We start from the raw sequence: 14,090 nt of genomic DNA, 5'->3' as shown, positions 1-14,090 counted from the left end.
GCTGGGGGCTGCTCAGAGGAGCTTGTCGGAGAGGAGGACTCCTGAACTGAATCCCAGTGGAGCTGGAGATGGTCGAGCGCAGACGTGGATTCAGGGTCTTCCAGGAAGAGACCATGTTCAGAGGTACAGAGAATTGACCTTGCATGTGTCTTTTGGGTGTCCTTGGCCTTGCCGGTAAGTTCTTCACACGTTAGGGCTCTCCTGGGTGGAGAACTTACGAGAGAGCTCAAGGGAAAAAAATAGGGTCATGTGGAAGCAGGAAGGGCGACGTGGAAACAGACAGTAGGGAAGGTGGGAGACTTCTAGGATTCAGGACTTCCGGATTGCCCCCTCCCTGGGTAGAGAGGTTCTCTAAGCTGGAATTGAAGGGTCCAGCAGAAAAGGCCAAGGAGGGGACACCAACCTTCCTTCTCCCCTGTCTGAGCCCTGGCCGTCCCTGGAGCCTCACTGCCACACTGCTCCCTGCTGCTTCTCCAGGGCTGCCCTGACCTCTCTGGGGGCTTCCTTTTTAACATGCACCTCACAGCGTCCTGCAGAGGAGTGAGGAGCCGCAGTGGCTGTGGAGTGGGAGCCCTGCATTGTGACCGAGAGCACCCTGGCTGTCCGATCTGCTGGCCTGCCTCTCTCTGCTCGCCTGTAGCTCCTCTCTGGAGAGTACGGGGAAGGGAATGATCCCTCAGGGCTTGGGGGTCCAAGGCATCTTAGGATTGCCTAAGGAATCACAATAAACGTGTGCGGGAGAACTAACAGACTGCCGGGGCCATGCCCCAAAGCAGGGGAAGTTGGCCCCATCAGACTAGGTGTCTTTGTTGGATCCTTAACCCTTTTGTTTTGAGACCCTATTTCTCCCACTGGACCCCAGCTCTCCCTCAACCCTCTCCTGAACCCCTCCTTCTACCAGAGCCCTTGTTCCTTTATGGAGTCTTGTCTCCTCCCTGTGTTCCCATCTTCTCATTGAGCTCCAGCTTCCTTGCTGAGCCCTGCCCCTATCTGTGGGTTCTGTCCATCTTGGGACCCCATTCCATCCCTGGGTCACTGTTCTCATCCTGGTTTCTGTACCCTCACCTAGCTTCACCCCCAGAGTCTGTGTCCCTCCCTGAACTCTATGTTCTCCCTGACTCTTGACCCCCTCTCAAAATCTCCATCCTCACCCCATTCAACCTGTTCCTTACAACATGTGTTTGAAATCTTCCCTACCTGCCCTAGCCCTCTTGCCCATGCCTCCACTTATACCTCATTCCTCCTAGTGTAGGCCAACCATCACAGGCTCCCTCGCCTTCCTATCAGCCCACCTGCACACTCATCTAGATCCCCAGCCACCCCCATCCCCTTCCTTCTTGGCTCAGAGAAGAAGCCAGAACCACTCATCCCAGGCTGATCCCTCCAGTAGGGCTTGAGCCCATCTCGCCAGGATCCCCTCTATCCCGGAACTGACTACTGACTGCCCCCCCCCCCCACATTTAAAGACTATCTTTATCTTTACCGGCGCTTTCTCTGATCCTGGACATGTGCCCAGGTTTCTCGTCCTAAAAAATCCTTCCTTCATTCCATACCCCCTTCCATCTCCTGTCTTCCCTTCATACCCAAGTTCTTAGAGCATAGACTCTACATCTTTACTTCCTTTAATTCTCCCCTTTACTACAGTCTGACTTCCACGTCCCCTGTCCTCTAAAATGTTCTGGCAGTGGTCACCAGTGGTCTTTTGAGAGCTCTCTTTAGAAGGCCCCTTCAATGCTTATAATAATAATGGCTAACATTTATTGAGGACTTACTATGTGCTGGGCACACTATGTTGGCTTATTTGTCCTTCCCACCAACCCTATGACATCAGCATAATTGTCATTTCCAATCCACAGACGAGGAAACTGAGAGAGTAATCATTTTTTGCTCAGGTTTGCCTAGCAAATGATGGGGCGAGAATTTGAACATGGATCTAACTCCTGAGCCCGAATTACTAACCTCTGAATGCACTGTGGCATTTGACATTATCAACTCTTTTTATTCTGGAAATGTCTCCTGTTTCCATGACATGGCATTCTCCTGACTTCCCTCCTACCCCTCTGCCCACTCCTTCTCAGGTGACTTCATAGGCTTTTCTTCCTTTCTTTGCAGTCCCCTTTTAAAATGTCACTGGATCCTTCCCCAGCTCTCTTTTCTTTCCCCTGGGCTGTTTCATTCACCCCTGTGGATTCAGCTGCCGCCCATGACTCCCACATGTCTGCCTCCAGCCCAGATTTCTCCGCTGAACTCCAGAACCGAACACCCAACCACCTGCTCGGCATTTCACTGCCAAACTTAAGATGCTTAACCCTAACCTATCACCTCTCCCCCAAACTTGTTTCTCTGGGATTCTGTGGCTCCATGAGCGACAGCACCATCCCCCAGGTCCTCAGCCAGCAGCCTCCCAGTCATCTGCGGCTCCTCCCCGCCCCCTCGCCCCCTCGCCCCCTACGTCTAATCAGACTCACTGACGCTCCTTAACACCTCATTTCCATCTCCTCGTCCCCCTCATTGTCATGGTCTTAATTTAGGCTCATCATCTCTTGCCTGGCTAACAGCATCAGCCTCCTAATTGGTCTCCCTCCTGCCACTCCATCCCCTGCCCTGCTCCCAGCCCTACACAGTGCATCCCCCCTTTGGACTGTCAGAGCGCACTTTCTGAAACAAATCTGATGGCACTTGCCTGCTTAGAGCCCTCAGTGGCTCCTCAGAGAGGGAAGGAGGGAAGAGTTGGAGGATTTGAGATGTCAGCAGGTTATGAGGAGGAAGGAGAAGGAGGGGGGAAAGGTGGGGGCAGGTGATACTTCACTGCTGGGGTGGGTCAACACAGGTCACTTTGGCCTCTGATCTTCATCCTCTTGACTCCTGGCATATCACCTCAATTAAGTAGTAAGAGGTCCATGAAAGATGATGAGGCATCTCCTGTAAGGGAGGGGACAGCCTGAAACCTTACTTCTGGCTCTGCTTCTGCATGTCCCTGAGCGAGGCCTGCTCCAGCTAACAGAGCGCCTCCCATTGGCAGTGGGGACAGAGGGTCCTGGCTTCTAAATGTAGTAGGGACGCGTCCGAGACACAGAAGCCCCTGTCCCCGCAGGTGCCGCAAGATGACTGGGGGGGTTACCCCACTGGGGGCAAGGACGGGGAGATCCCCTGCCGCAGGATGCGGAGCGGCAGCTACATCAAGGCCATGGGGGATGAGGAGAGCGGAGACTCAGATGGCAGCCCCAAGACATCTCCCAAAGCGGTGGCCCGGCGCTTCACCTCCCGCCGTTCCTCCAGCGTGGACCAGGCCCGGATCAAGTAAGGACAGGGAGGACCAGGGCTTGGGGTGGGAAGCTGATACTGGGGGATTCCCTGCTTAGGGTTCAATTGGGGATTCTTGCCCTGCCCCACATAAAGAGGGGTCCTTGGTGATCGCTCCAATCTGAGTGCCTCTTTGGGAGAGTCCCTTCACCCAGGAGTCTCCTGGGAGGATCCCTGTCTGGGGGTTTCTGAGGGATAGAACCTGCTCAGGGGCAGGTTCTATCCATGCTGTTATTTCCCTTTCTAGCAGACCCCCATTTTGAATATGGAATTTTGTCCTTTCCCAGCTGCTGTGTCCCACCCCGGATCCATCCCCGGAGCTCCATCCCTGGCTACAGCCGTTCCCTCACCACCGGACAGGTAGGGACAGTCCAGCATGCCTGAAGGAAAGGGTTGGAAATGGGGTTCAGTCCCATACTCAGTCTATGCCTTAAAATCAGAGGTCCAGCCCCTGGAGAGAGCACAGGTCTGGTTCTGGGGGAGCTGGGAAACCCACCTTGGGATTCCTGGAGCTGACTCAGACTGGGGATCTCAGTCACATCCTTCAAAACCACCAAGGGTCCTCAAAGTGATGAGTTTGTAGGGGCGACATCAGGTCTCTGAGGTTCCCCAGCCATGTCCTGGCCTGATTAGTCTCAACTAACCCCGTGCAAAGGGCAGGTGTGGTGGTTCAGACCGGGGATAGGCAGAGCTGTGGTCTGAGAGATGCCCACACTTGAGTTCTTTCCCCACTGCCCCCCACCCCCCCATGGGACCATTAGTGAGACCCAGCAGATCCTCTGTTCTCTCACCTTTAAAATGACCGTAGTAGTGATATTTATCTCAGGGTTTTTGTGAGAGTTCAGTGAGCAAATGTGTGCAAACACGAGGCACCTGGCCCCCAAATCGGTACTTTATAAATGTTGAGTTCCATCCCTAAGTGTAGACTTCCCCTTAACTAAGCAGAGGTATGCATGATTACATGCATGACATGGATTGGAATTCCAGCTCAGCTACTTACCAGCTGAGTGACCTGGGGCAAGTTATTTGACTTTTTTTGAGCCCCACTTTCTCTATTTAAAAATAGGCATCATAATAGTGTTCTTGGCACATAGCCAGCACTCAGGAAAGGTTAGCTATTTTTACTGTTTGCTGTGGGGGGGGGGGAGGCGGTGGTGGAAAGCAATGCAAAAAAGCAATGCAGAAGACTGTCCAGATTGGCTCCTATTGTTTGCTGCTTCGATCTTTGTTACATTTCCTGCATCAGGGAATCTGACTAGCACAGCTGTCTTTTCACATCAGACTAGCCTATGTTGCTAACCAGTAGTTAATGCTCCGTCCTCATTTTATTTGACCCATCAGCAACATCTCACACAGATGATGACTCTCTCCTTCTTGAAACACCGTACTCAGTTGGCTTTGAAGATACCATACCTTTTAGGTTCTCCTAGGTTCTCTCTCTAGCTGTTTATGCTTAGTCTTGCCACCGGTGCCTCTCCAACTCTCCAGGATCTGAACACTGGATTTTTCCAGAGCTTAGTTCCTGGACTTCTCATGACACTCATTCCTTAGGTGAGCTCATTCAGGCTCATGGCTTTGAATATTATTGAGGGCCTGATGACTTCCAAATGTGTATCTCCAGCCCCAAATCCTCCGATAATTGCCGGGCATGTGTGTCTAACTGTGTATTGAAATCTCACTTGGGATGTTTAGTAGACATTTCAAACTTAAGACATCCACAGTGGAACTGCTAGTGTCCTTAACCCCCACTCCTTCCCCCGCAAAATGTCCTGCTCCATCCCCTGTCTTCTCCATTTCAGATCATGGCAAATTTATCCTTCTAGGAGCTCGGATCCAAAAGCCTGAAATCAGTCCCGACTTTCTTCTCTGCCTCGCATGCCTCCATCCAGTCCTTCAGCAGATCCTGGTGGTCCCACCTTCCAAGCACATCCAGGGTCCCAGCGCTTCTCACCACCTCCACTGTCATTACTCCAGTCTGCATCACCATGGCTTTTGTCTGGGTTATTCTCTTGCCCCCTAAGTGGTCTCCTGCACGTGCCCTTGCTCCAAATCCATTCTCTCTCAGCATTGCCCAGAACGATCATTTCAAACTAGAATTGCGTCCACTCAAAACCCTCGCCTTACTCAGAGGACTTTACTACGACTTATAAGGCCCTGCATGATCTGGCCCTTGCTACCTGTGAGTCCCTCTCCTAATGCTGTTCCCTCCCCCCATCTACGGCAGCCACATTGGTCCCCTGGCTACCCTCTGACACCACAGGTGTGCTCCAGCTTTTTGTCTCCTTCTGTTTTAGGTATGTCTTTTGTAAATAGTTTAAGGAATTTATCTTACATCTATTCTGATAGTTGCTTGAGGGTTTAGTACATTTATATTTATTGTGATTACTGATCTGCCTGGATGTATTTTGCTGTTTTATTTTCTGCCCTTATTTCTCCTGCCTTTTGGGTGATGCTTTTCTACTCCTCTGCTACCTTCTTTTGGATTGGTTTTCTTAATTTTTCTTACTACCCAATCCCACACTGGTTTGGCAGTTCTATATTCTATTTTCATTCTTGTGGTTACTTTTGTAATTTTCATGTGCATATCTGACTTTCATTTGACAATTTCTTCTATTCTTAGGACACTTTTGTTCTGACCACCTTCCCTTCTTATCTGTACATGTTGCCTGGTATTTTAGTTCCATCGTTTTACCTCTCCAAATTAGTCTTTATTACTGTTGCTACATTTTTATGCTATTAAGACTTGATTATAGGGGCGTCTGGGCGGCTCAGTTGGTTGAGCGACTGCCTTCGGCTCAGGTCATGATCCTGGAGTCCCGGGATCGAGTCCCACATCGGGCTCCCTGCTCAGCGGGGAGTCTGCTTCTCCCTCTGACCCTCCCCCCTCTTGTGCTCTCTCTCTCTTTCATTCTCTCTCTCAAATAAAAAATAAAATCTTAAAAAAAAAGACTTGATTATAGACTCACATTTGTACCTCTCCTCCCCATACCTTCTTACATTTCATTCCTTCCTTTCGAATATTCTTTAGTAATTTTTCAGTCAGTGTCTGTTAGTAGCAAACTTTGCCTTTAACAAAAAATGGAGTCTACCCTCATTATTTAACATAAATCAGCTTATTTTAGAATCTTAGGTCAACGTTTATTTTCTCTCGGCGTTTTGAAGATACTCTTTTGTCACATTTATGTTCTGTTGTTGCCGTTGGGAAGTCTGCAATCAATCTAATTGTTTTTGTGGATAGTTTTCATTTCTTTCTGATTGCTGTTGAGATCTTGTCTTTGATTTTGGTGTTCTGCAGTTTCACTATGTGTGTATGCTCCCTGAATCTGAAGATTAATGCTGTTCATCAAATCTGGAAAATTCTCTCATGGTTACTGTTTGCTGGTACATCTTTTTTCATCCTTTTACTTTCAACCTACTTGTGCTTTTTCGAAAAATACAGTCTAACAATTTCTGCCTTTCAAATGGGCTTTCTTGTTCATTCACATTTAACGTGATTATTGATATGGTTGGATTGTATCATGTCATTGTTTTTCCTCTGTTCTTTCCTTACTGTCTTCTTTTGTATCACATAAATGTTTTAGTGTACCATTTTAATTTTTTTGTTATTAATTCCTTTTTACTATATTATTTGAGTTATTAGAGTTGCTCTAGGAATTATAATGTATATCACAACTGATTAAAATCTAATTAATTCTGGCAAAATATAGAAGCACTGCTCCAGTGTATCTCTTTTTATCTCTCCCCTATTTGTGCTATTGTTGTCATGTACTTTCCTGTGTATATGTTCTAAATCTAACAATTATCATAAAGTAATGATGATGTTATAATAATAGTTTTATAAAATTTTGTGCCTTTTAAAGAAGTCGAGAGAAAAAATGAGAAAAGTATATCTATAGATTCTTTTATATTTGTCATTTATGGTCCCCTTCATCTCTTTCTGTGGATTTGAGTTATCATTAAGTGTCACTTCCTTTTAGCCTGAAGAACTTCCATTAATGTTTCTTGTAAGATAGGTCTGTAACGAATTCTTCAGTCTATATGTATTTGGAAACGTCTTTAATTTTACTTCATTGTTTTTTAATTTTACTTCATTTTTGAAGAATAGTTTTGCTGAATATAGAATTCCTGGTCGACAGTTTTTTCTTTCAGCATTTTGAATATACCATTCCACTACCTTTGATGCTTATTGTTCTGATGAAAAGCCAGTTGTTAATCATATTATTGTTTTCTTGTGTGTGGTGAATTGTTTTTCCCTTGCTGCTATTAAGATTTTCTCTTTGTCTATGGCTTTCAGCATTTTGACTGTAATGTATCTGGCTATGGATCTCTTTGTATTTAACCTACTTTGAAGTAATAGAGCTTCTTTAATCTGTAGATTAATGGTTTTCATCACATTTGGAAAGTTTTGAGCTGTTATTTCTTCAAGTATCGTTTTCTTTCCCTTTCTCTCTTCTTCCTTTGGGATTCCCATTACATGTATACTGCTTTGCTTGTGATTATCCCATAGGTCTCTGAGGTTCTGTTTATTTTTGTTCTTTTTTTCTCTCCATTCTTCAGATTGCATAATTTATACTAATCAAGTTTACTGATCATTTCTAATGCTGAGCCCTTCTAGTGAATTTTTCACTTCAGTTATTGTACTTTTCAGCTCCAGAATTTCCATTTGACTCTTAAAAAAAAATGCTTTTTGTTGTGATTTTTTTTTTTATTCATGAAGTCATTGCTGTGCTTTCTTTTAAACCTTTAAACATTTCTCTTAGTTCTTTTAATATGTTTGTAATAGCTGCTTTGCAGTTTTTGTCTGATAAATCAAACATTTGGGGACATTCACATTTTCTTGTTTATTTGCATGTCTCATAATTTTTTTGTTGTACACTGAACATTTTAAGTAATATATTGTAGTGACTCTGGATTCTTACTTTACCTTTTTAAAAACTTTTAAAATTTACATTCTAGTTAGTTAACATACAGTGCAATATTGGTTTCAGGAGTAGAATTCAGTGATTCATCACTTACATACAACACCTTGTATTCATCACAACAAGTACATCACAACAAGTGTTGTGATGAATACGACAAGTACCCTCCTTAATACCCATCCCCCACCTAGCCCATCCTCCACCCACCTCCCTACATTAAGCCTCAGTTTGTTCTCTACTGTTAAGAGTCTCTCTTACGGTTTGTTTCTCTCTCTCTCTTTCTTTCTCTCTCTCACTCTTTCCCCTTCCCCCCCAATATGTTCATCTGTTTTATTTTCCACGTATGAGTGAAATCATATGGTATTTGTCTTTCTCTGACTGAAGTTATTTCACTTAGCATAATATACCCTAGCTCCATCCACATTGTTGCAAATGGCAAGATTTCATTCTTTTTGATGGCTGAGTAATATTCCATTGTGTATATATATATATATATATATATATATATATATATATACACTGCATCTTCTTTATCCATTTTTGTCAGTCAGTGGACATTTGGGCTCTCTCCATAGTTTGGCTATTGTTGTTAATGCTGCTATAAACATCAGGGTACATGTACCCCTTTGAATCTGTATTTTTTTTTTTTATCCTTTGGGTAAATCCCTAGTAGTGCAATTGCTGGATTGTAGGGTAGTTCTATTTTTAACTTTTTGAGGAACCTCCATACTATTCTCCAGAGTGGCTGCACCAGTTCCCATTCCCATCAACAGTGTAAGAGAGTCCCCCTTTCTCCATATCCTTGCCAACACCTTTGTTTCTTGTGTTGTTAATTTTAGCCATTCTGACAGGTGTGAGGTAGTATCTCACCATGGTTTTGATTAGTATTTCCCTGATGATGAGTGATGTTGAGCATCTTTTCATGTGTCTGTTAGCCATCTGGATGTCTCTTTTGGAAGAGTGTCTATTCATGTCTTCTGCCCATTTCTTAACTGGATTATTTGTTTTTTGGGTGTTGAGTTTGATAAGTTCTTTATAGATTTTGGATACTAACCCTTTATCATATATGTCATTTGCAAATATCTTCTCCCGTTCTGTAGGCTGCCTTTTAGTTTTGTTGATTGTTTTCTTTGCTGTACGGAACCTTTTTATCTTGATGAAGTCCCAGTAGTTCATTTTTGGTTTTGTTTCCCTTGCCTATGGCAACGTGTTTAGTAAGAAGTTGCTATGGCCAGGTGCCTGGGTGGCTCAGTCAGTTAAGCGTCTGCCTTCGGCTCAGGTCATGATCCTGGGGTCCTGGGATTGAGCCCCATGTCCGGCTCAGCAGGGAGCCTGGTTCTCCCTCTCTCTCTCCTGCTGCTCCCCCTGCTTGTGCGTGCTCTCTCAAATAAATAAATAAATATTTAAATAATATAAATAAATAAATAATAAATAAATAAATATAAATAAATAAATAAATAAATCTTAAAAAAAAAAAAGTTGCTGCGGCTGACGTCAAAGAGGTTGCTGCCTGTGTTCTCCTCTAGGATTTTGATGGTTTCCTGTCTCGCGTTTAGGTCTTTCATCTATTTTGAATTTATTTTTGTGTATGGTGTAAAAAAGTGGCCCAGTTTCGTTCTTCTGCATGTTGCTGTCCAGTTTTCCCAACACTATTTGTTGAAGAGACTTTTTTCCATTGGATATTATTTCCTGCTTTGTCGAAGATTAGTTGACCATATAGTTGTGGGTTCTTACTTTACCTCTTGAAGATTATTATTGCTTTGTTTATGTGTTTGTTGATCCCTGGATTAATTCTGTGAAATCTGTCTTCCCTGCTAAATGTGGCCTCTGATATATTCACTAATTTGTTTTTTCTTTCTTGTTTTTATTTTTAAGCCTGGTTTCCTAGGGCGTTTGTCCCTGTGTCTGCATAGCTTAGTGTTCAGCCAGAGATTGTGCCCAAGAACTTTGAGCCAGAAAAGCTTCTCTCTGCTTATGGTTCTATGTGTGGACTAGGGAGTACAAACTTCAGGCTGTTTTTCAGCCTACCCTGGATTTTACTTTTTTGCCAGGCTCTCTTACGTCACCGCTACACATGTGCACAGGCTCCATTGGCCAGAGAGGCATGGGCAGCTCGAGGCCTCTTTGTCTCACTCACCTCTACTTAACGCAGGATATGTGGCGAGGTCATCAAACCTTCTCTGGCCATCCTGGAACTCCTTTATTAAATCCCTGCCTAGTCTGCCAGTCCATTGCTTGTCCCAAACAGTGCTGAAATCTCAGCTTAGCCATGCTGCTGGCTATTCCTCTATTACTGTTCTCCCCCCAGCTTCCCCCCACCCCGCCCCGTTCTTGACATTATACGACAATGTTCCAAATTAAGTGAGCCCCTTTTGGCAGTGGCAACGAAGCAGCTGGTTTTCACAGCCTGCCTCACCCTGGTTGAACTATTGCAAGTGAGAGAGCTGGGAACTTGAGTAATGGGAGCAGCCCCAGGCAAGGATGCCCCGGACTCATGCTGTTCAAGAATTTTCATGTATACGCTTCTTTGTTGTATACCTTGGATTGATTTTCAGAGTGATGAGGTGGTTGTCTTTGACAGTTTTGTCTAGCTTTAGAGCTGTCTTGCCTGTCACTCTGTCATGCGTGAAGCAAGGAGTCTGAAAATTCTCCATTAGTCTAATTAACTCTTCAAATATTGCTGCTTCTATATGCTATCTAGTCTCTCACCTGGAGCTCCTATTAGTTGTATGTGGGACCTTATTCTTTCCTCCGTGCATCTTATCCTCTGGTTCATATTTTCCATTTCTTTGCCTCTCTATGCTGCCTTCTGGGTGAGTTCCTCAGATGTATCATCTGATCTACCAATTTTCTCTTCAGTTGTGCGTCATCTACTATTTAACTCATTAATTGTGTTTTTAATTTGACTTTTTTTCAGTTCTAGACATCTGGTTTGGTTCCTTTTAAATTTTTCTAGTCTTCAAAGCTTATATTCTCTCCTGATGTTTTCAGTTTTATCTTTTAAGTTTTAGAAATTTAAACATAGTTTACTTTGTTTTTTTTAAAGATTTTATTTATTTATTTGTGAGAGACAGAGGGGGAGAGAGAGCAGAGGCAGAGGGAGAAGGAGGCTCTCCGTGGAGCAGAATTCCCCAACGCGGAACTCTGATTCCAGGACCCCAGGATCATGACCTGAGCCGAAGGCAGATGCTTAACTGACTGAGCCACCCAGGCGCCCCAGGAGTTTTAAACATAGTTTAAAAGCTAATCTGTTTTAGCTAAGGTAACACTACCTGCTGTAACAGATAAAGCTTGCATTCTCAGTGGCTTAACTTGATAAAAGCTTAGCTTTTGTTTATACCACAGTTTGCATTACTTATCTATTGCTACACAACCCATTACCCTCAAACGTAGTGTCTTAAAGCATCGAATACTTGTCTCACCGTTTCTGTGGGTCAGGAATCTGAGTGCAGCTTAGGTGGGTGGTGTCTTCTGGATCAGGTGACTCATGTGGCTTCAGTCAAGGTATTGGCCAGGGCTGTTGTCATCTTAGGGCTTGACTGGAGGACTAGCTGCTTCCTCACTCACTCCCATGGCTCTTGGCAGGCCTCAGATCCTCCCTGGCTACTGGCCAGAGTCATCAGTTTTTTGACATGTGGGACTCATCATCGGGCTACTCATAACGCAATAGCTTGCTTCTCCCAGACAGAGCAGAGACTCTGAGAGAAGGAGCGTGTTCAAGATGGAAGCCATGGTCTTTTTGTAATTTAATCTCAGAAGTGACATTCCATGTTCTGTTCATTATAGTAAGTCTAGTCCCTCTTCAAGAGGAGGGGCCCAGACAAGGGTGTTAATTCCAGGAGGTGTGGAGATCATTAGGGGTTGTGTCAGAGCCACATGGTCTGGTATGAACTCATTTTCAGTGGAACTTTATCTGTGAGAATCCTGAACAGCCTGGGTTAAGAGTGGGTCCCTCAGAAAATATTTTGCAGTTGCTTCTGTTAGACTCTTCTTGGTTTGGGACCATTTTATGTTAATTTTTAATTTGCAGGGAGGTGTCTGAGCCATGCAGGCCCATAGGCCTACAGAATCCTGTGTCTATGTGAAGACCAGCTTGTGGGTCTAATCTTAGGAGATTAGCCTACTTTCCCCCTCCAATGCCTAGACTACAAACTAGCTTCTTCTCATCAGCCTGTGCTGATAATTGGTTTTTTTTTTTTTTTTTTTTAGTCTACCATTCATGAAAGGTTTTCCCTTTCCTACATTTATGGAGGTTCTCATTTCTAACGCTGTGTTTCATGTGGACCCAACGCCTTACTCCTACACCCAAGTGGGTGTTAATACCTAAGCCCTTTGGTCCGTCAGACCAGCAACCTGTGCCCCCACCTCCTACCACCACTGGGCTGTTTGCAGCACTGACTCACACAGTTAATATTCTGATTTTCCAGTCTCCTCTTTGCTTTTGTCCTCTGGGGACATATCTCGCTTTCTTGTGAGCTCAGCTATGCATATAAAACATTTCTTATATTTTATCCAGTGTTTTAGAGTGTTTTGAGTTGGGAGTGTTTTCCAAGGTTAGCTAAATTAAACGACACAGGTAAAGTATACAGGATGTTGTCCAGCCCCCAGAGGAAACCACTGACTCTAGCACAGACAATTTTCAGTTAGACCCAAGCAAAGTATTTTCTTCTAAATATCCCACATCCTTGGAAATATTTACTGATCCTGAGTCTGGTTTGGGCAGAGGCTAAGGTTCCCATTTTCTAAGAGGATCCTTTGACTTTAACTCTACTGAAAGTGGGTCTGGGGGCAGCAGGTTGGAAGGCAGGGCAAGGATAATAGGAGAATTCACAGCACAATGTTACAGTTTTATAATCATAATACGGTAAAGATCAACATAGGCACAATATTCCTCCAGGAGTCTATACAAGTCTGTGTTTCCCTTGGGTCCTGGTCCTTTGTGGGAACTTCAGAAGCTCATCTTCACCAGTAGAGATGGAAAGCATGTGGCCCCAGGGAATTTCTCACCCTCCCTCTGTCTGCCTTGGATGGAGTTGGTCATAGGAATAGCATATGGTTGGGATTTCAAGAGCTTCAGAGACCCTGGGAAGGAGAAGTCTCTGAAAGGTATTGTCAGTGGGATTTAAGAACCTCTTACTACTAATAATAGTCTATTATGTTTATTGAGCATCTGCTATATGCCAGATATTATGCCTAATACTTTATACACAGAAGAGGCTTGGAGATACAGAGATAAGCTGCAGAATGAAATTCCTTCCATCTGTAGGATCCAGAATTGAGGCCAGAATTCTCTCTACTGGGGTTCTACAGGATCAACTGTCCTGTACCCCAGGAAGGATCCTCTGAGCTGGATTGGTTCTAGTTGGGGAGTATCTTGAACCTGGCCTAGAAATAACAGGAGTTAAATCAGCTTCTAAGCTTCAGGAAATACCCAGGCACCGCTGGTCCTTCACACCTCAGGGGTCCAGAGATAGGAAACTGAGAGGTGGACTTGCAGAGGGTCATGATGAAAGCCACGGCTGCCACAGGATTGTGGCTTATGCCAAACATGGCACAACTTCACTTCTACAGGATCTCGAATTCATTTTTCCATGACCTGTGATTTCTGTACACTTGTAATGAAGTTCCTTTAGAAGGAGCTGCGGAAGGAAGTCCAGACACTCCTTTGTGATTACTGGGCCCACGCTGGAACCACTGAATCTGAATTTCCAGCAGATTTTGTCCCTGAGCTTCAAGGCAGCCAAAGCAAAGAGAGGCATCTAGTTAGAGAGCCCTGGGTTCAGATCCTTGGGGTAGAGCTTGAGTTAATGTAGGTTTAAAAGTTCCCCAGGAGATTCTGATTCAGCCTGGCAAAAGAGCCAGGAAACC

General features: G+C 44.6%; 1 protein-coding gene across 7 annotated transcripts in view; it reads left to right on the top strand.

Moving 5' to 3' along the window:
• DLGAP3 (DLG associated protein 3) overlaps positions 1-14,090 on the top strand; it is a 63,106-nt gene that overhangs the window by 25,764 nt on the left and 23,252 nt on the right. For all 7 annotated transcript variants that reach the window (XM_027600722.2, XM_027600302.2, XM_027600638.2 and 4 more), the window contains 2 exons: positions 3,095-3,300; positions 3,591-3,663. In XM_027600722.2, coding sequence (XP_027456523.1) covers positions 3,095-3,300; positions 3,591-3,663 — 279 coding nt within the window. The remainder of the gene's footprint in view (positions 1-3,094; positions 3,301-3,590; positions 3,664-14,090) is intronic.

The sequence above is a fragment of the Zalophus californianus genome, chromosome 4, assembly GCF_009762305.2.
Source record: "Zalophus californianus isolate mZalCal1 chromosome 4, mZalCal1.pri.v2, whole genome shotgun sequence".
NCBI classification, from domain to species: Eukaryota; Metazoa; Chordata; class Mammalia; order Carnivora; family Otariidae; genus Zalophus; species Zalophus californianus.
This window is presented reverse-complemented; position numbering and strand designations above follow the sequence as displayed.